General features: G+C 54.8%; 1 protein-coding gene across 1 annotated transcript in view; it reads right to left on the bottom strand.

Annotated features, from left to right (window-relative positions):
• Positions 1–21144, bottom strand: part of SOX13 (SRY-box transcription factor 13) — a 30816-nt gene extending 9672 nt beyond the window's left edge. Inside the window, 7 exon segments of the mRNA XM_047704321.1 lie at positions 965–1163; positions 19637–19771; positions 19890–20022; positions 20025–20228; positions 20231–20286; positions 20288–20504; positions 20507–21144. Of these exon segments, the coding sequence (XP_047560277.1) occupies positions 965–1163; positions 19637–19771; positions 19890–20022; positions 20025–20228; positions 20231–20286; positions 20288–20504; positions 20507–20588 (1026 nt within the window). The 5' untranslated portion in view covers positions 20589–21144.
• Between the last annotated feature and the right edge of the window lie 247 nt (positions 21145–21391).

Genomic DNA, 21391 nt, shown 5'->3' with positions numbered 1-21391 from the left:
CCGACCAGAGATCAGGATTTCAGGCCTGGCTCAGTGACTCACGAGGCGCTTGATCCCACATGAGACTCTGAACTTCTCTGAACCTGACTTACTTCCCTCTTCTGAAAACGGAACTATAAATACCTCCCCTGTCAGGGCTGTTGCGGGATCAAGGACGCGAATGCACGTGAACGAGGCTCACTGCCGCAGTCTGAGTGGCCAGCGAGCTCGTCCTCAGGACTCCCTTGCACACAGCCAAACCTGCGGCTGGTGGGGGACCCCACCTCACCCTCCTTAGGGCATCACCACCCCCAACTCTGTCTGCTCAGCGGAGTCCCCTCGATTCTTTAAGGCCAACCTCGAGGCCCTACTCCTCCAGGAAGTCTTCCTCAGCACTAGCCGGACCCCCAACCCCTCCCACAGACCCCTCCAGGCTGGATCCCTCCTCAGGGTCCTAAAATTCTCATTTTCATTCATTTGGTTTTAATTACACTTTCCCCCTTTTTACAGCTCTTGCACGGAATCAGGATTTTTAAGGATTCCAAGAACCCTCCCTGCTCATGTAGTTCAGAATGCCTTCATCTTAAGGACGGGGGACTGAATGGTCTTTAACGGCAGCTGATCTCAGGCTCAGGTAATGAGGCTGATTTTCTCCAATCATATGGTAGGTAAACCTCGAGCAGATGTATCCTGTCTCTCCAATGAGTCCTCAGAGGTAAGGACTGGGTCACACGTGGGTGAGCAGTTAGTACCAGGTGAGCAGGGGTGAGACAACGTACCGCTGGGACAGGTGGCCTGACTTGGCAGCCCTACCCCACCCACCGAAGTCTTGCCCCAGCGACAGATGTTCTGCCTCCCATCTGCCCAGCTAGGGGAGTGGGCGCCCACCCTGCCTCAAGGAGAGGCTGGGGATGGCATGTGGGTGTGGGCTACGAAGGCAAAGCAGGGACACTGACCCAGGAGCCCCAGGGAAAGTGCCAGGCACCTGGGCTGGAGCTTGGGAGTCAACAGCATCCTGGGGAGCCCGGGCTGGGTCTCCGGGCTGGGGTTCAGCTGCGGCAGCCGAGCCCTGGAGGGCCTCATGGCAGGGCTCCTTCTTCCCTTCCGACTTGACGGTACAGTTCACCATGGTGCCAACGCCATCCGGGGCCAGCTGGGCAGAGCCCGGGCTCCTCATGGACATCCTGAGGGAGGAGGAGCAGAGGGAAACTGATGGTGGATGCGGCCACTCCAGCCTCGCCCAGCTCAAGCTTCCGTTTGGAACCCACAGTGGAAAAAAAAAATCAGGAAAGAGTCTTCAGTCCTGCGCTTTTCTTAAATAGGAAGGTCTTCAGTCAATCGGGCCCAGCCCTCAGCAGGCCCTGCCTGTTGCCTTGTTGGAGCTGGCTGGCGGGATGGTCCACCAAAGGAGGGGAGAGATGATCAACTGGCAGTTTCTGAGCCCAGCAAAGTGAAAACTCTGTGTGTGTGTGTGTGTGTGTGTGTAATTAGCTGACAAAATTTTTTAAAAAGTCACAAGACATCACATAATCCGGATTTGAACGGCTCTTGAAGTTGCTCTGGGGCGACAATGGGCTGGAATTAAGTAGCAGGTGCCCTCTATGGACAGGCCAGTTTTCCTCAGTCCCTACCACTCCCTAATGCCCGCCCCAACCCCCCCTCCGCCAAAGGAGGAACCAAGTGTTAACTGCCCCATATATACATTTATCCTTTTTTTTTCAAGATAAAAGAGCTATTTTTTATATCCATATATCTACCAAAAGTGGGGAAGTAAACAGGCTGAGAGATGTAAGGCGTGAAGAAAAATACTTTCCTTTCTCTAGCCAGTCTCTCCTTTAGAGTCTCTCTCATGGGCCCCTGTAGGCATCTGCAATGCCTCCCATAAGCAGCCTCTGCACCCACTGCTCCCATCACCGCCTCCCCTGTGCTACCCCCCCACCCCCCACACACACACCAGGAACAGCTGAGCAATGGAAAGATCCCAGGGAGCGATGCCGGTGGTCATGCCAGGCTCAGAGCCAAAGCAGCAGAGGCCCCCCAGTGCACTTGCTCCAAGGTCACTGTGACAAGACCAGTGGGGACACCCAGCAGCAGCAAGTTCCAGGTACCCGTAGGTCCTACACCCGCTATGGGACCTTGGGAAAGTTACTGAACCTCGCCACACCCATTTCCTCATCTGTAAAATGGGCGGTTCTGAGGACTAGGCCATGCTAAAATGCATCCGTTCAGGACGCTGCATGGCACTTGTTAAGCACCCCGTGTTGAGACACCACAGAAACGCGGTCCCTGTAAGAGACCCACAGTCCGCGCGGGCCCGGGGGCTGCGTGGGAGTTAGTCATGGGTCACCTGCAAATCAGAAACTGGGGGCAGAGCAGGAAACTACTTTAACAAACCCTACAGTGATTCGACACCCACTAGTTTGAGAAGCACTGTTAAATAGAAATTTAAGAATTTCTGCACGGGCGTTACATTTTTAGGAGACAAGTGTAAGGCACAGATCGGATATAGCAAAACATCCCTTAAAACTGAATTGCAGGGGCGCCTGGGTGGCTCAGTGGGTTAAGCCGCTGCCTTCGGCTCAGGTCATGATCTCAGGGTCCTGGGATCGAGCCCCGTCGGGCTCTCTGCTCAGCAGGGAGCCTGCTTCCTCCTCTCTCTCTGCCTGCCTCTCTGCCTACTTGTGATTTCTCTCTGTCAGATAAATAAATAAAATCTTTAAAAAAAAAAAAAACTGAATTGCAGGTGTAGAACCCTACAGGGCGTCAACTCCGTAAAACAAAATGTTTCCTAGAACAGAGATGTGAGGTTTTGTGCTGGATCCAGAAGTCCCGTGCGGTGTTTTATAGTTTTATATTAAACAATTACAGTTGAGTAAGGTGTATTTGATTCGATGCTGTCTCACCAGAGCAGACTTCTCACGCCACTTTCAAAGGGTGGGGTGCCCTGGGGACCGACATGGGACCCAGGACCAGGCACTGCAGGGGGAGCAGAGCCAGGCAGACCCAACCCTAAGAACCCCGGCTTGGGAGAAAAGGTTCCGGGATCCGGCTCTGGGGTCCGGCCCCAGGGTCCCCTGTCACCACGCAGGGGCCTGGCCAGTGTCCAGGAAGCGGGCGGCTCAGCCCATCCGGGCACAGGGAGGGGTGCCCAGCCAGGGCCCGGGCAGAGGTGGGGAGGTGGGGGCGGGGCTGGCGGGGAGGGGGGTATTATCCCGAAGCTGAGGGCAGCAATTACATAACAAACAAACCCCGGGCTCAAGCTGTGAATTAATCAAACCGCTGAAAATAAAACCTTCCTCTCAGGAACTTCAGACAAAAGAAATGAAAACAACCAGGCCGGCTGGAAAATAAAAGGCAGCGGGGCTGAAAGGGGGACAAAAGGAAACCAGACAATAGGGTGTTGGACAAAGGCAATAAAGCCAAAGGAAGTGTGACAGGCGAACAATGCGGGCCTGTGGGCTTGTGATCCCTGGCAGCTCCGCGGCCTCGTCCCACACCCACCGCTCTGCCGGGCGTGGGCAGGCCACCAGGTCACCTCCTCGCTCCCCACTCGGGTCCTAAGGGTTTTCGCCTCCATCCTGTCCCACCAGCTCCTACCTCCAAGCCTTTCTCCCACTGCAGCCCAGAGACCCCCTGGGGCACAGCTGGGCACACGGGTACAGGAGTGGTTGGCGGGCCTCGAGGCCTCCGTGGTTCTGGCGCTGCGCCCCCCAGAGCGAAAAGGCTGAGCCGCCATCCATGCCCCCAGGGCTGAAGGTGAAGGCAGAGGTGATCAACAGCCCTAATTAACTCTAGGACTGCACTGCCCTCCACCGTAGCCACCCACCACCTGCGGCCACAGCGCTGGCAACAAGGCCAGTACCCGTGCAAATGGGGGTGTAACCTACAGCCCGGTTTCCGAGGCTTAGGATGAAAACCAGAATGTAACCTAGCTCATGAATAAATGGCTATTGATTCTATGTTGAAATTATTATGTTTTGGATACATGGAGCTAAATGAAATTGTTTTCACTTGTTTCTTTTTACACTTAATGTGGTTACTGGAGAATTTAAACTTACGCACGCACGAGGCCCGAATTGTTATTTCTGCTGGAAAGTGCTGCATTAGGACATCTCCCTTGGAGCGCCGATGGCCTTTTTAACCCACACTTAGCCCCCAAGAGTACCCCAGCTGGATACTGGGGTTTATCTTTATGTTGGAGAGCTTGGTTCATCCTGGTCTCTGCCAACAAAGAGAAGGACTCCCAGTGACCAGCCAAGCTGGCCTGGAGGTGCCCATCTGTTCACCAGGACGTGGTGCCCACCAAGGAACCCTGCCAGGTCCTACCGCCCAGACAAGGTCCCTTCCACTTCTACAGGCATCTGCCTCAACTTCGGGCCCTGGGCACTGGCTCTCCGCTGGTCTCTCGGGACCCATGTGTTGATGGAGAATCAACAGCCCAGACCTGATTGGCTCCTCCCAGGGTCTCGTGTTTTGGGGGGAGAGGGTCCTTGGGCAGCTCCTTCTCTCCCTCTCGAGGAGCTCCTGGAGCACAGGCCTGCTCCAAGAGTGGTCCCTTTCCCTGCCCACAGACACGAGAGGCCCTCGGAGAGGATCAGCTCCAAGCTCTGGACCCAAACCATCCCGCTCTCATTCCTCCCAGCACAGAGCGAAAGCTGTAAGTGATAAAACTAAGTAAGGAGAGAAAAAAACAGGTGACGGGTACGGAGTCGATGTGCGGTCCCTCTGCTACTCTGCAGCTGAGTGGTGCAGGCTCTAGCTGTAGGACAAGGGGACTCGGGGGATGGTGGTGGTGGGTGGTCAGTGGAACAGGCTTTCGAGCTCCCCAACCTGGGTTCTGCCACCAGCTGACGTGTGTGACCTCACTTAACTCTGAGCTTCTTCTGTCTCATTTGTATAATGAAGATAAGAAATCCCTTTCTCACTAGTGCCCATGAAGATTAATTAACAGAGGGTAGCCATCAAGTTGTCATAGAGCCCAGGATGCTCCGAGAATTAGGTGGTTGAGAGAAAAGGGCTGAAACAGACCCGCGCACATCTAAAAGCCAACTCTGCCCAATCAAATTGCTGTGCCATCTTGAGCAAGTGACTTCACCTCTCTGAACTCATTTCCTACTCAGCAAAATAAGAATACCCAATCTGAAGAAATGAGCCTTTCCCTAACACTCCAGACTCTATATTATGTGCCTGCTTTACATTCTTAGGACACCCTAAACTTGGCCTTTGGGCTACTTAGCACAGTGATAAGAGACCTTTACATGCTTCATTCATTTCTGACCGGCCCAGTAGCATGAGAACCCGCCCACCACCCACCACCCCAGGGCACTGTGGAAACATACCCGTTTTGGCTCATCACAGTAGCCCCCTGAGTCTAGCACAGAAGGTGCCCACACACAATCAGAGTATAATACAGTTCGGCAAAACAGCACAAGGCAGATGTGGACATGTAACCAAGTGACAGCTATCACAAGTGTTCTCCAACTTATGATGGGGTTAAGTCCCAGTAAACCCATTATGAGTTGAAAATATCGTCAAGTCGAACATGCTTGTACTCCACCTAACCCAGTGAATGGCGCGGGCTTTCGCCTAGCCCACCCTGAATGCGAACACTTACGCTAGCCTACAGTTGGCAAGATCAGCTAAACCAAGCCTACTGCATAATAAAGTGTTGAGTATCTCGTGTAGCTTACTGAATACTGTACTGAACGCGGACAACAGTCCCAGAAGCACTGTGAGTGTGTCTCGTGGCTGCCTGGGAGGCCACCGCTGCGGGGCATCACAAGGGAGCACCGTACCGCATAACCACCAGCGCCGGAAAAGATCAAACTCCAAGTATGGTTTCTACGGAACGCGTATGGCTTCCTAATCATCGTAGAGTCGAAAAACTGTAAGTTGAGGCACCATCCATCAGACCGTCTGTGTTACTATGCACCAGAAGCTGCTCTCTGCAGTGCAATGCCCACGCCCGGCTCTCCTCAGCTGCCTCCTCCATCTGACTGCTTCCCGGGAGCGACTTAAACCCCCCAGCACCAAAGCCAGTCCAATCCCCTTTGCCTTTACCTTGGGACAGGGGAGAACCACTTCTTACACCTTTTGGAGCCTACTGGAGTTTTCTCCCTGAAGTCTCTTCTTTTTTTTTTTTTTATTTTTTTTTAAAGATTTTATTTATTTATTTGACAGACAGAGATCACAAGTAGGCAGAGAGGCAGGCAGAGAGAGAGAGGAAGGGAAGCAGACTCCCTGCTGAGCAGAGAGCCCGACCCGGGGCTCCATCCCAGGACCCTGGGATCATGACCCGAGCTGAAGGCAGCGGCTTTAACCCACTGAGCCACCCAGGCGCCCCCCTGAAGTCTCTTCTTTTCCAGAGACTAAAAAACCCCTCCCATTCCTTTACCCCTTCCTCAAAAAGCACACTCCATGCTTCCCTTACCACGTGGTTTCTCAGGAAGTTTTTAGATCAGCAGCTACACCTGCCCCTCTCTCCAGAGGCCTAGAAGCCCAAGGATCCCGGGCACACAGGAGCTCTGAGTTACCAGGTTCCCCCAGGTCCCGGTCAGAGGCCACAAGCCCATACATAGGGCACTGGGGTCAGCCACCCAGCCAGGTAAAAGTGCTCCTGGGAACCCAGTCCCATCCCTCCTCCCCAGCCTTACCTGCATTTTAAATGGAGAGACTGAGGCAGAGGGAGGACCAGTTTCAACCATCCTTCTTCGGAGCTAGCGGCAGAGGACGGGGGACTGGGGTACAGATCAGCACCCCTGCTCTGCCCACCCTTCCCTTCTAGGGCACCCACTCCCCAGGCCCCCCGCCACCTTCCCTCTTGGCCTTATCTCTCACCTGAGTATCCGTAAGAGGCGAAGGCCTCACAGGGGGAGATGGTTCAGGCCATCCTCAACCCAAGGGGGCAGACACAGCCTTGAATCTGTGAGTGGTGGCAGAGAGGTCCCCCCCAAACCCAGGGCCCAGTGCTCCACAGGGCCAGCGGCTTGGAGCACGCTTATAGGGCAAAGCTGACTGCAGATGCCAGTCCTCTCCCTTTTCTCCTCCCCTCTCCTCTCCTAGGCCCTCGGACCCCCACCCACAGGCGCACGCGCACAGGCCCCCTTCTATCCAAAACAAATCACCAGCCGCTTCCTCTCCCAATCCACCAACGACCTGGCCCAGCTGGACTGGAATCAAAGGAGTTTTTTACCCTTAGCCCTTCCTCCCTCCATAACGACAGCCCCCTCCCCGCCAAAATATCTAGATGCAGATAAAGATAGAGATAAATTCTAGTCATCAGAGCATGACGGGTGACTCAGACCTAGGGGTACAGGAAGACAGCCTGAACACACAGGCATACCCCCCGAGAAGGGCCATGACCACACTTCCCCACGGCGCCCACACCAAGCCTACAGACTCTACCACAGGCTCCCCACTCCCTGGCTCGCCGAGTGGGTGGTGCGAAAGGGTACCACCAGGGAGAGAGCCCACGGCAGGGGTGGGGCAGGGCCTGAGTCCCAGGGGAATGTCACTTCCTCTCAAAGCCCCAGAGAGTGGTGAGCCTCAGGCAGCCCTGAACAATAGCCCGAGGCGTGGGTGCCCAGAACGGTGCCCCCAGTGCCACATCCTGCCATTCTTCTCCCAGGCCGCACCCTGCCACCCTTCCTGGCTACGCCCGATCCTATCTCTGATGTTTACTCAGTGCTGGGAGCTGGGCGGGCTACAGGCTTGGGGAAAAGCTTTCCGGGAGGCCCCTTTCACCTTCTCCAGCCTCCGCAGGTCCCAGGGGTACCTGATCCGGGGCATGCACTGGTCTGGTCTAGCCCAACTCAGGAGACGGCCACGGCCAATACCCCCGACCTGTGCTGGGCAGGCCAAGATAGTATTCACCCGCAGGCAGCAGATACCAACCAGTGCAAACTCCATGAGTTCCTGAGCGCCCGCCCTCGAGCCTGTGAGGGCCGGCAGCTTCCCCCGTAACCCCTGGCCCAGAAGCCCAGATCCGGCCTGAGTTCCACCGACTGCCAGTCTGAGCTGCACCCCAGGCCAAGGGCACAGCGCACTGAAGGAGCCAGGGAGAGACTGGAGCTGTGATGGTCCCATCCATGGCCCCATGTGGTCATCCTAGGTCTCTGAGGCACCTGAGTCTTGTCCCAGGCCAGGAGGGTCCAGGAAACGACAGAGGACAGACTGCAAGTGCTGCTGGGGCTCCCAGTGGGATGCCTGCCTGCCCCACCGTCCTGGGAAAAACAGAGAAAGTTTACCAGGTGTTTCCTGGAGTCCCTTCTCTGGGGGCCCTCTTGCCTTTAGGGCTGCGTGCTGTCTCCAGCCCACCCACAGGGATAAGGGGCCCCTGCAGTGCTGTTCTTGTCTCCCAGTGACCAGGTCGAAGCCCATGTCCTGGACAGGGGAATGTGTCTGGTCTTCTGCACCAGTCAGGTCCCGCCCAGGGCCAGCAGACAGCAGAAATGCAGCTGAGGCTAACTGGCCTGTCAGAGGCCTCCCTTTGGGGATAACCCCAAATGTGAACCAAAGGAAGAGGGGGCCAAAAGAGCATTCGAGGGCAGAGCACTCGCTTGGCTGATAGGCAGCGAGTCAGGAGGCTCACCGTGCATTTCCTCCATCCTCCCCGAGGCTGTGTGGAGGGGCACCTGAAGCCAGGCCTCCGTGATGCCCAAAGCGAGGCCTTTTCCCACTTCCCGAGGCCAGTACGCCATCACTCTCCCTCTGCCCCAGAAACCAGGACCCAGTCCAGTACAGACAGATCTGCTGCCCTCCCCACTCACAGGATTCTAGTTGGTTTTGACTCGAGTCATGGCCAAGGAAGAATTACCCAAAGAAATCAGGGCTCCTTTGAGGACCTGGAGAAAAGAGTCGACCTCTCAGAAACTCCGTTTCTTCATGTGTAAACGGAGATCCCAATGCGCCCCCCCCCCCACCATGCTGCCTCCCTCCCGGGCTGGCCAGGCGGGTCCCAGGCTCTTGGGTCCCCAGCTCTCCAGGACACAGGACGGTGGGGGCGCCCCTCTGGCGTTGCTGGGAAGTGGGCTAGCACAGCCAAAAGAAAAGGGTCTTTGTGGCCACCCGGACCTGTCTGAAGCCTGGCTCCGCTGCGCACTCCTGGCTGCTAGCTGTGGGACCACGTTTCTGCATCTCTAAACTGGGACATAACTATCTTGTAGAATTATTCAGAGGACCCAATGTGATGTTTGTAAAAAGAAAAAAAAAAAAAGTTTGCTACCCGAACACTCCCCATCGCCCTTTGGGGAAGCCGCCCCCACCTATGCGTAGCCAAACATGCAGAAGACCCACCCCCCGAAAGGACAGTGCAGCGTGTCACCCTCCTCCCCCTCCATCTGCTCCCTGTAGGTCTCCCTCCCTTCGGCCCCATCTCACCACCCCGCCTGAGCTGTCCCTAGCTACCCTGGAGTCTCCCCTGGCCGGTGCCCGCCCTGAGTCAGCATCCAGGCCTCACACGGTGCAGACAGGCTGAAAGAGTCCCGCATTTGCCAAGGAAACCCCATGTCCCCGCCCTTCCCCAGCCTACGACCCAGCAGCTCTGAAGCACTGAAAAGCTCCCTCATTTCCTCCGGAGCCCAGGCGGGGGAAGGGTTGTTCCCATGCACCCTTGCAGTCCCCTGACAACCCCAGGAGGGGCACAGGGGCAAGTGGCACCAGCCTGAACACAACCGGGTTCACCCACCAGGCTGGATGGAGTCTCATCTGGGCCAGGAATTCCCCCTACCGGCGCCGGGCTGGGCTGGGCAGCTCTCAGCTCTTGCCTGATGTCGAGTCTAAGCCACATGGACAAGAACCATGGTACACGGTGGCCTGAAGGCTTGGAGCCCCAGGCAGTTGGTTCAAACCCTAGCATCCCTCTCACTTGTGGCCAAATCAGGCCAATCACTTCACTCTCGAAGCCCACTACTTTGCTTACTAGGAGAGTGGACTAGGAGTATGCAGCCCCTAGCGTGCTGGCAAGGGGTAAGGAGGGGATACGGGACAGCAAGGCCAACCACTGCCCGAGCAGCCTCATCGGGGTCTGCAGCTGGATCTGCAGCTGGAGCCAGGGCTGGACGCACCCAGCTCCCGCGGCTCCACGGAGGCACCCAGCAGACCCGAGACCTAACCTCTTCACACCTCAGATTCTTCATCTGTCAAGGGCGCCAGCAATTCCCAGCCCTCATGGCTGCTGGAGAATTAGTAAGTCACACACAGGAGCAGCCCCCAGCAGGCTCACTCAGAAGAGCATGTAACTCTTGATCTTGAGGTTATGCGTTTGAGCCCCACGATGGGTGTCGAGATGACTTAAAAAGTGAAGTCTTAAAAAAAGTAAGTCGTAGGGGCACCTGGGTGGCTCAGTGGGTTAAGCCGATGCCTTCGGCTCAGGTCATGATCTCAGGGTCCTGGGACCGAGCCCCGCATCGGGCTCTCTGCTCAGCAGGGAGCCTGCTTCCTCCTCTCTCTCTGCCTGTCTCTGCCTGCTTGTGATCTCTCTCTGTCAAATAAATAAAATCTTAAAAAAAAAAAAAAAAAAAAAGTAAGTCGTGGATACAAAATACCTCATCTTGCTCCCAGCTGAACGAATGAATAAATGAGTGAGCGCCCAGGGAACCTCTGCCAGGCACAGTGCTCAGCCCAAACCAGCACAGGTCTCAAGTACCCTTCTTAAAGCCATTTCAAGTATCAGCTTCCACATGGCCATAAACCCAGCGCCCCCTCTCCGAGTGGGCACCCGCACATGCCTCATGGGATCCCCGAGGGCTCAGGAAAGGTAACTGATCCTCTTCCTTCTTCCTGCCTCAGTCACTCACTGCAGGGGCAGGGATATGGGTCCGTGATCGAGACGGACAGTTGGTGCGAGAAAGAGGATTCCGTCAACGCCGGTCACCAGGAAGGCCACCGGGCAGTGTTGACAGGGAAACAGCTTTGAACCCAGAAGGCCGGCATGCAAATGACCAGCAAATCCACTTCGGCCTCAGCCTTTCCTCCCTGGGATGGGCCTCGAGCAAGGCTCCACAGAATGTATACCCTGAGAGAAGGTCTGGGGGCTTCCAGGGTAGCTCAAGCATCGAGCTCCCCAGCTGGAGCAGACAATGGAGCAACAAGGTACCCGCAGCCCTGCAGTGGTCGGGGAGGGGCTACGGGCTGGACCCTGACATAACAGCCTCACCTTTGTGCACTGGCTCAGGTCTGCAGCCTGCCCATTGCCTCCCCTTCCCCCACTCCAGGCTTTGGGTGGGAAGCCACCTGTGCCTGGGGTAAACCTAATCACCACCATCTCCCCCAAGACAAGCTCACTCATCGGAAACCCCAATTCAGCAGCGCCTGCTCAAGCAGCATTCATTCTGCAGGCAACAAAGTGTTCCGTTCTTTTTCTCTGCAAAGGCCCTGTTTCCTCTCCCATTATCTACCCCATCGGCAGCCAAGCCTGCCACAAAAGCAAGATTTCTTCTTTCTTTTTGTTACTTTCGTGGTCCCCTTTATTTTTGGGTGGCTGTCCTTTCTTGGCTTTGGCTCCTTTTCAAAAGGGCAGGGAAGCAAGGGGAGGTGAGGGGTAGGATAGTGAGTCTCTGGTTTCATCTAAAATGCTCATCAAATGATCCCCCACATAGCAGCCTGCATCCCAGTCTGCCTTTGGAAACTGAAGCAGAACCACCTCAACCAAAGAGTCAGAGCTGGCCAAGGGGTGGGAAGAGGTGGGATTCTGGGAAGGATTCTGACGTCTGGAGCTCACGATGCGAACAATAAAATAATAAGGGGGATATTCAAAATATCTGGTAAAGTGACGGGCACTGACCCATTAGATAGGACTCCGGGGGCAATCAGGGGAGCTGGCAGATGCCAGCCACTATCAACCAGTTGACACACTGGTGTGATCTGCTCGAGAGCCCCTCCAATTCTAGCTAACGCTTACTGAGCCGCTGCTGTGTGCCCGGCCCTGCTGCAGACATCTTCACTTATATGAATTTATTAAGTCTTTACAGTAACCATCTGGGGTATACCCATTTTACAGATGGAGAAACTGAGGGACAGATGTGATCTGCACTCAGCAGTCCAGTGTCAGAAACCAGCTCTCAGACAACAGGAAGCGAGCAGACAACATGCTAAGTGTCGTCTTTGGGGATGAGCCCTTCTAATTCTTCCAACACTCCTGTGAGATAGTTACTATTATAATCTGTTTTACTGATGAGGCAACAGAGGCTTAAGGAGTTTTAAGCAACTGCCCAAGCAATTAGTCTTCTCTGCTGCTGCCCTGAGGTTTCAAGAGCCACGGGAAGTCATCTCCTGGAGCCAGAACTGCCTGTCCTCCAGTCCCAACTTCTGCTGTTTCCAAGATGGGGGTCAAGGGACGCAAGCAATTTCTAGTTCAGCTGATGGGAGAGAAGTCGAAGGCAAACCTGGGGCTGATGAAGCCCCGGTTTCACGGGTTTGCAGGCCTCTCCCCCTCCTGCCAGCTGCACCACGGGGGCCGCTCAGTGCAGCCCCCCACACCACTTGCAGACGTAAAACAATTCAAAGCCAGCGTCCTACCAGGTGTCTTCCAAGGGAACAGGCAGCAGCACTCGGGAAGTCACGGGGCTGCTCCAGCCTGAGCTCCCTTACAGTCACCACTTCTTTGTTTGCCGGCCATCTCTCCCGGCCACCTATCCCCACGCCTCCACACCTGCTCCCTTCGCTTCCCATTCATGCCTGACTCCAACCGCATGGAGCAGAACTGTGTGCTCCGCGGTCCTGCAACACATACGCCTAGTGTATGTGTTATTATTACTTTCTTATCATTTTTCCCTGAATGTAAAAGGAATGTGTGCTCATTGTAGGACATCCGCAAAACTGAGGATAACACAGAAAAATGTGAAAGCCACCCGTTTCCCATCAATCTGGAGGTGGCCACTGATGAGAATTCAGCAGATTTCCATCAAATCTTTTTTCTATGCATAGTTTTCTTTTCCACTATCGAGCTCATAAGCAAGTTTTATACTACTCCCACCCCCTACTTAATAGTCTATCCGAGGGAGTTTTCATGTTCCTAAACATCAGAAATTATTGGAAACGCTTTACAAGGTCAGCTGTAATGTCTGCACATCCCCTCCGTGATGGCACCATAATCTTTGCGCCCAGTGCACAGGGTTGAAATGGTCCAGTTCTTGAGGAGTTTCTTATTACTGAAACCTCTTCACCCTCAAGGTCATGCACCCTCCAGACACCTCCGGTGGGTCACAGCCATTCCATTCCTGTGACAGATGAGAAGGTAAGAACCCTGACAACCCGTGAAAAGAGCAAGGCACAAGGACCTCACCTGCCTCCTCTTTGCCAGCCGAGGACAGAGTAGCAAAGGAAGTACAAGATAGAGAGTGGAGGCCAAATGGGGGCCTGGAAGCTTGGGCCCAGGGTCTGACTGCTCCCGCTACGGGTAGGGCCTGTCTCGGCATTTCTCAGGGCCTTGACTTTCCCGTAAAAAGATGGGAGAACTACAATGAGTAACACTTCGCACCTGCCATGATGGAATTTTTTAATTTTTTAATAAATTAAAAAATTAAAATTAAAAATATTTTTTAATTTTTAATTTTTTTTTAAAGATTTTATTTATTCATTTGACAGACAGAGATCACAAGTAGGCAGAGAGGCAGGCAGAGAGAGAGGAAGGGAAGCAGGTTCCCTGCTGAGCAGAGAGCCCGATGCGGGGCTCGATCCCAGGACCCCAGGACCACGACCCAAGCCGAAGGCAGAGGCCCAACCCACTGAGCCACCCAGGCGCCCCTAATTTTTTATTTTTTAAGATTTTATCTACTTATTTGACAGAGAGAGAGAGAGAGAGAGAGAGAAAGCACACAAGCAGGGGAGCAGCAGAGGGAGAAGCACTCCCTGCTGAGCAGAGAGCCAGATGTGGAACCTGATCCCAGGACCCTAGAACCATGAACTGAGCCCAAGGCAGATGCTTAACCAACTGAGCTACCCATGTGTCCTGATTTTTTTTTCCCAGTTGTTTCCTTGTTTTTGTTTTTTTAAAGAAGTATTGGCAGGGATGTGGGCAGTTGGTGATGGGGGAGAAACACGGTGGGTAACAATATGGCAGCCCCGCCCAGAATTAAACATACAATAACCTTATCGCCCAGCTATTCCACTTCTGGAATATACTGAAAAGAACTGAAAGCAGGGTCTCGAAGGACTATTAGACACCCATGCCCATAAGCATTATTCACAACAGCTCAAAGGTGGAAATCACCCAAGTGTCTGTGGAAGGACCAACGGATAAAAAGTGGGATGTGTGTGGACAGAATATGTATTTCACGTATTATATGTACAGATGTAGAAGTGTTATCAGCCTTAAAAGGAAGCAAATTCTGACACACGCTGTAACGTGGATAAACCTGGAAAACATGATGCTAAGGGAAGTAAGCCTGACAGAAAAGGACTAGGATTTGGTTCTGCTTATAGGAGTACGTGGAAAGTCAAATTCATAGACACAGAAAGTAGAATAGAAGTTACCAGGGGCAGGGAGAAGGGGACTGGGGAACTGTGTTGTCGAATGGGGACAGAATTTCTGTTCGGGATGATACAAAATTCCAGAGAGGGATGGTGGGAAGGCCATATAACGTGAACATACCCACTGCCCCGAAACCATCCAATTAGAAATGGTTAAAATGATAAATGTTGTATTGCATCTTTTAACACACACACACACACACACACACACACACACACACACACACACACACAAGATGGAGAAGATGAAGCTGCTAATAATTTACACTTTCCTGGCACCTTTAATTGTGCAGATGGGCAGAGGAAGAGCATAAACACAGCCTCAGAAACTGGGGACGAATGTCAGACTGGGCGTTGGGGAGCGGCGGGCTGGAGACCGGCTGCCTTTGGAGAACCCCATGCTCACAAAGCCGTAATTAACAACACTAATTGAAGTGTCTAGAAAAGGCCAGAGCCAGACAGTGCCAGACCTGCCCGCCGGCTAGAAGGCCTTCTCCTCTATGCCTCCCTCACCTCCAGAACAACCAAAGGCTTCCCCCTGCCAGGCAGACACAGGTGTATGGAGGACCCCTCAGCAAGGAGGGAAAGGGATCTGGGGGCAAGGAAGGAGGAAAGGGGAAGAGATAAGCATCCCTTAAAGTCGGGTCCTTGGCATTCCCGGAAATCCTTTCCTCCAGTGTTCTTCTCAGGGTGGCCGTTTCAAGAAAAGCACTGGGCCGACACCTGGTTTCCCGAACAGATCTGCCCCGACTTGCCGTCCATACCTGGGCGCCTCATTCTACTGCTCCGGGCCTCTCTCAACAGCCATGTGGAGAGGACACGGTGACAGTGGTCCAAATAGAAGCTCTACACCAGAAGGTCTGAGCTACAGGGGACTAGGGCACGGACGGGACAGACAGACCTGGGAGAAGAGGGAAATGAGAGGGGACTCATTCCCTTACTCCACAAATGCTGGCTTATGGGCCACGTTGTCCTGTCCTCCTGGATGAGGGACAGACGGGGACCAAAGTCCCAACCAGCCCCAATATGGATTTGCTATTTCCATTTCCTGTTATTGGTGCCTTTCCTGGTAAAAATATCTGAGTTCCCACTTAATCAAGAACACATCCCAGGGTCCCAGCATCTCCGAGAGCTGCCTGTGCTCTGTGGCCACACTGACAGCAGCCCACCACAAGGGACCCTTGGAGACTTCCTATGGAAACCAAAAGGCCACCCGGCATCTTTGTCCAAAGAGGAAGAGAGATGAGCTTTCCCCTCCTTGCCCTGGCCTCCCTAGTCCCTGCCCTGGCCTCCTCAGTCCCTCCCTCGGCCCCCATTGGACCATCAGAGCGACTGTTTCCCATCCCCCACATCCCGCTGCCCTGACCCAGGAGGTGGGGGTCAATGATGGGGTCACTGGAGGCCCCCAGCTCAAAACCAGCTCTAGCGCTTAGGAAAAATTTAACCCTCTCCTTCCCAGCTCATGACTACCCAGCCTGGCAGATCTACCTGCAGAGAGGGACGCATAACTGCAGAGGGGGTCAGACAGACCCAGGTGAGAATTCTGAGTGCACAGGGGAACGGAACTGGACTTGGCGGACGACGGTCTTGAGCTGGAGCCCCAGCTCTGACGCAAACTCAGGATGCAGTCCTGGACAAGTCCTCCTTCTCTGAGCCTCAGTTTTCCTATCTGTAAACTGGGAGTCAAAATACACACCCCCGGAATGCGAGGGACCGCAGCACAGTGACTTTCTGAAACCGTCAAAGCGCTTCATACTCCTGGGTGTTTTATAAAGCCCCACGCAAGAGAAAGGGATCCGGAAGCTTTTCCTTCACCGTGGGGCCCAGGCACACCACCCAACTCCCCATGGTCTCAGTTCTTCCATTCGCACATGGAGTGAATTATTACTTCTTCTTCCAGAGACAAAATTAATGGGGGAGGGCTCCAAGGTCTTTGACGCCATGGAAATACTAGAGCCGCTAAGCCCCTGGTTTCCACTTGCCAGCTGCTGCCCCAATCAGCAGAAAGATAATCACAGAGTGATCACAACGAGCTCAGCACTTCACAGATCTTTTCGGCGGCAACAGGACCCACTTGATAGGTGAGGCAGCTGAAGAACCCTATTTAAGATCTGCTTGGCTCCCCATCCAAAACCATCGCACGAGGAACCTGGAAAAAGGCTGCTGCCTACAGGCCAGCCGAGCCCAGTGAACCCTCTGCAGCAGGAGGGCTGGGGGCCGCGAAGACAGCCTTCACTTCCGGCCAGGGCCTCGCAGGCAGCTCCTGAGCGGCCCCGAGTCCAAAGGTTGGTTGACGGTTGCTTATTACTGTGAATCATTACAACTCACCAGCAGCTGGTTTTGGGGAATGTGCTGGTTTCGTGCCTCGAGGGAATCCCAACTACAGGTGAATTTCACGGGTTCGACAAAAATCCATCCTCCTTGGGGTAGAACTGTCCCCCCCACTCAATGACCAGTCTAAGGGACAGCACTGGGCCAAGGACAAAGAGCCGTGGGCTCTGAGCAGGGTGGTCACTTCTGTTCCGCCCGGCAACGCCCCACCTACACTAGCAGGTGACAGGCCGTTCATTCCCTTCCCTGGGCTACTCCTCTGCACCAGCCTGGTGGGGTCCACACCCCACCCCTGCCCCAAACTTCTGGAACACCCGCGGCAGCAGTTCTCACCCTTGCTTCTTGGAGTGAACGCCTCCCAGGAGTAACAGGATAATCACGGCGATGAGAAGAGCAAAACCCCGGGGTAAGATTTCCACGCGCACCGGCCGCTGCTCTGAATACTGGCCGCCTCTTCAGTCCTTTCAACGAAAGCCTCCCAATGCAGAGGCAGGACTGTGAGCAGCAGTTTACGGTGGCGGAAGCTGAAGCACAGAGAGGCCAAGTAACTTGGCCAGGGCTACACAGCAAGGGTATCTGCGTGCTGCCCGTGAAGAAGGAAAACTGTGCAAGGTTGAGAGAGGTGTGGGAGCCAACAATCCACCCCCAGCACACTGTGGAGGGAAAACCCTCCCTCTTTCCCAGATCCCAGAGGCCATGCTCAAGACCCAGGAGAGGGCTGTCTGCACATCCAAGCAGGCCAGGAGAGCCATGGTTCTCCCACCCCATCAAGAGCCCCAGAAAGCACCACCACAAGGTCCACCATCCTCGGTCCAGCTCCCACTTCCTGGAGCCTTCCACACTCCCCGCCCTGTACGAAGGCCTGTGACAGCTGCATCACTTGATTTAATCCTTTTAACCTAGTGAAGTAGACATTTTATGCTCTTCCTGCTTTCTCGGCGAGAAAACACGGCTCTAAGAAAGTTCTAGTATTCACCAGAAATCACGCGGCTCAGAAGAATCAGAGCCAGCACTCAAATCTGGGTCTATGTGACACCACCTGCAGCCTTCCAACCCAAGGCTGTGGAGGCAGAAATGGGTCCATCAGTCCTGACGCTATGGCCAACTCGGCTGAGAAGTATTATTCCCGCAGTGTTGTTCTGGCTCCTGGGGTTCCCTGCCTCACAGAGTCGCTCTGGTTCCTGGGTTCCCTGCCTCACAGAGTCGCTCTGGTTCCTGGGTTCCCTGACTCACCTCCCCAGATGGATTTTAGCTTCCCCAGGACAGGGTCTGGTCTCCTCTCCCCCCGCATCCCCTGACCTCATCCAATCCGTTCACTCTTATCGATTCCCTGAGGATCACATCTGTTCAAAAATGTATCAGACCACTGCTTTTTAAAAGATCTCTAGAGATTAATAATTCTCAATCCCGGGGCGCCTAGGGGGCTCAGTCAGTTAAGCGTCAGCCTTTGGCTCAGGTCGTAATCCTGGAGTCCTGGGATCAAGTCCCATGTCGGGCTCCCTGCTCAGCGGGCAGTCTGCTTCTCCCTCTCCCTCTGCCCCTCCCCCTGCACTCTCTCTTTCTCTCTCTCTCCCCCAAATAAACAAATAAAATCTTTTAAAAAAGTAATTCTCCATCCTGAACAATGTAAATTTGCCCATTTCTCAAGAAATGCACATGCTGGCTTTCCCAGGAACGTTGGCTACACTTATTTACTTGGACCCTGGCAGGGCCAAAGCTGAGGGCCACAGCATGGGTCTGGACAGCCAGCGAAAAGGAATACCCCTCCCCCCTCACCTCCCCCACCCCAGGGCCACCAGCCTCAGCCCCACACCCTGGGAGCCCACTAGGCCTGGCAGGGAAATGGAAAGTTGTCTCGAGTACCAGATGGTTCAGCATGATTTGAGGCAGCAAAAATGTCCTTGAATGGAAAGCAAAAGAACAGGGTTCTGTTGGAATTTTTCACAGAACAATGGGAGAGAAGTTTCAGTCTGAATGAATGAGCTAGCCATTCTGAAAGTTCTCTGAAACAGTCTCTGGTTCCTCATTGTCAACAAAGTCCTAGCTCCCTGACCTGCTCTGACCTCGGACCTCGGTGGTCTTCGCCTAACTGTGATCTAAGCTGATGCCCCCGCCTTTCCACGCCGTAAGGCTCAGGGAGGGCAGCTCAGGCCACATTGCTCCTTATAGTCCCCAGCACAGAGGTGCCCGACAAACGGTCGTCTCAGCAGGACATGGGGTGGCCAATGAGCCCCAAGTCCGGTGCTGCGCCCAGAGTATGTGCTCCAGACTCACTGCCCAAACTTCCCGCACAAAATTCAAACTTGTCGTTCACCCTTTCAGGAACCCCTGGAAAGAGCCTGGAGCTAGCTGGGGAGGAGGCTACCGAGTCAGAGAACAGAGGACAGTCACCCGTCCCGGGAATGAGCCGCCTGGCCATCAGCTGTGCGAGGAAAATACTAAGATAATCGTCCAGACCTCACAGCTGGAAAGCAGGCCCCATTCTCTCACCACCCAGTGCGCACCATCTTGGCCCTGGCTCTTTCCAGAGTCCCCCGGAAGCTTCTCCCCTTCCAGAAAATCTGCCCTTCAACAACCGTCCAGTGGTACCAACTGAGCACCTGGCTGGGAGGCAAGGAACTCGCCTGTGTGGTTCGCTCGCTCTCCCCAAAGCAGCCTGGGCCCCTCCTGGCCATGAGGCAGAGGCCAGAGGCGGGAACCCAGCCGTCCCTGAACCTGAGAAGCTCCCTGCCCACCCCCAGGACCCCTCGGGGACATTGACCCTTTGAAGAATGGCCAATGCAGCTCCATTCTTGTAAAAGCCCAACAGTTGGGAGGAGAATGAGGGGAGGCCGATGGAAGAAGGAGACCAACTTACGTGTATGGGGGGAGGAAGGGGACTTGCTTCCAGGAATGGGGACCAGTGTTGAGTCCAGGGGGGCGTAGAGGCCAGACTGGGGGAGAAGGCGCCGCCGGTGCTGCTCCTGCCCTCCACATCGTCTTCCGGGACCCCCTGCGGCACAAAGCCCAGGCACCCACAGAGCTCTATCTACGGCCGGATCTCATGGCCACCAAGCTCAATTCCATCAGCTCAGCACTTCTGCAGAAAGGGGGTTGTTCTGCTTACGCACCTCTTTCCACAGGTCATCGTGCCCACTCCCCCTCTTCCGGGGTCCTCTCTCCTCCTGTTTTCCTTTTGGGGCCCGTGTCATCTCAAACACCTCTCGAGAAACTCAACTGTGGCTCTGCTCTGAGCGTCACAGCCCTGACCCCAAGTCCCAGAGAAATCTGGAGCCCGAGGCCCAGTGAGCATGTGTGCGGGAGGGGAGCCCACCCGCCCCACTTCCAAGAGCCACGTGGGCCCCGTGGGGCTGCCATGCCGTCCGGAAGGGCTTCTCCCCACGCAGGACTGGGCTCGAGTTGGCCCCATGCTGAAGCCACCCCCCAGCACAGGCCAGGACGCCACACAGCCATAAATTGTTGACCTGCCCCTCTTTCCTGTCCAGCCTCACGCCGTGGCCCTGAAGACTCCCCCCGATGCTGGAGAACAGAATGTGCTTGGCTGGAGACCTGGGTGTCATAAATTGCTAATAACAGATTCTCAATCTGAAAAACAAAATCACAGAAGGCCTGGCCCTTCCTTTCTGCTCCTCTCATCCTCCTGCAAGGCCAAGAAGAAAAAGAAACGCCTTCTCTCGCCACAGAGTGGGAATCAATTCTTCCCCTCCCCGGGACCCCCAGGGGATCAGTCTCTTCATCTGCCTCGCGCTTCTTGGGTACAAAAACCAGGCCTGAAGGAGCCTGTTCTGGGAATGCCTGTTTCCCAACATCCGCTTTGGTCTCTAACTTTTATCCTTAGATTAGCTGAGCACCTGCTAAGTGGTAAGCACTGTGCACCAGGTAGGAAGGTGCCCTATCCACAGATGAGGGGTGGCGCTGGGGAGCAGCGGGGGTCTGGGCCGTGCTACAGGCAGTGGTGTTGAGAGTGGCCCAGCCCTCTGGGCTCACCCCACAGAGACCCCCAGCCAGACCAGGAAGGCTGACTCTGTTCCCATTTTCCTCTGCCTGAGAGCCATCTGGGGGGACATGGGACAGGGGTGGGGAGGCGAAGACAACAGCAAAAGCCAGAAAGAACAGTAGTAGAAGACAAATCTGAATGTTCCCAGGGAGAGATTATAAACTGAAGTTCAGGGCAGAGGTTACATGCAAACCGTACGTAAATACGTACATGGTCCCTGGACAGACCCACGTGTCTGCTGCTCTTTCGGCCTCTGCTCTGACGCAGGCAGTCTCCAGATTACCTGAGCACCTCGCCAAGGGCATCTCAGACCTTTGTCCCCAATCCCATCTCCCCGCACCTTCCTCTGCACCACCTTCGCTCCCAACCTCCCCTCACCTGAGGAGCAGCAGGAGTGCAGAGGAGGAGAGAAAAGGCGGGGGCGGAATGCCCTCACTGGGCACAGCCCAAGTGGCAGGTGAGGAGGGCCAGGTGGAGCCTGAGAGCCTCTGCCAAGGTCCTTCTAGATCTGGTCTTGGGACGGGTTCCCTGTGATGTCAGGAGATCCCATGGGCTCCAGACATTTATCGATGCCCCCGTTCCTCCCGTTCCTCAAAACCAGTGCCAGGAGGCCAG

This window comes from Lutra lutra, chromosome 15 (genome assembly GCF_902655055.1).
Source record: "Lutra lutra chromosome 15, mLutLut1.2, whole genome shotgun sequence".
NCBI classification, from domain to species: domain Eukaryota; kingdom Metazoa; phylum Chordata; class Mammalia; order Carnivora; family Mustelidae; genus Lutra; species Lutra lutra.
The sequence above is the reverse complement of the archived record's forward strand: the minus strand, read 5'-3'. Positions and strand labels throughout refer to the sequence as shown.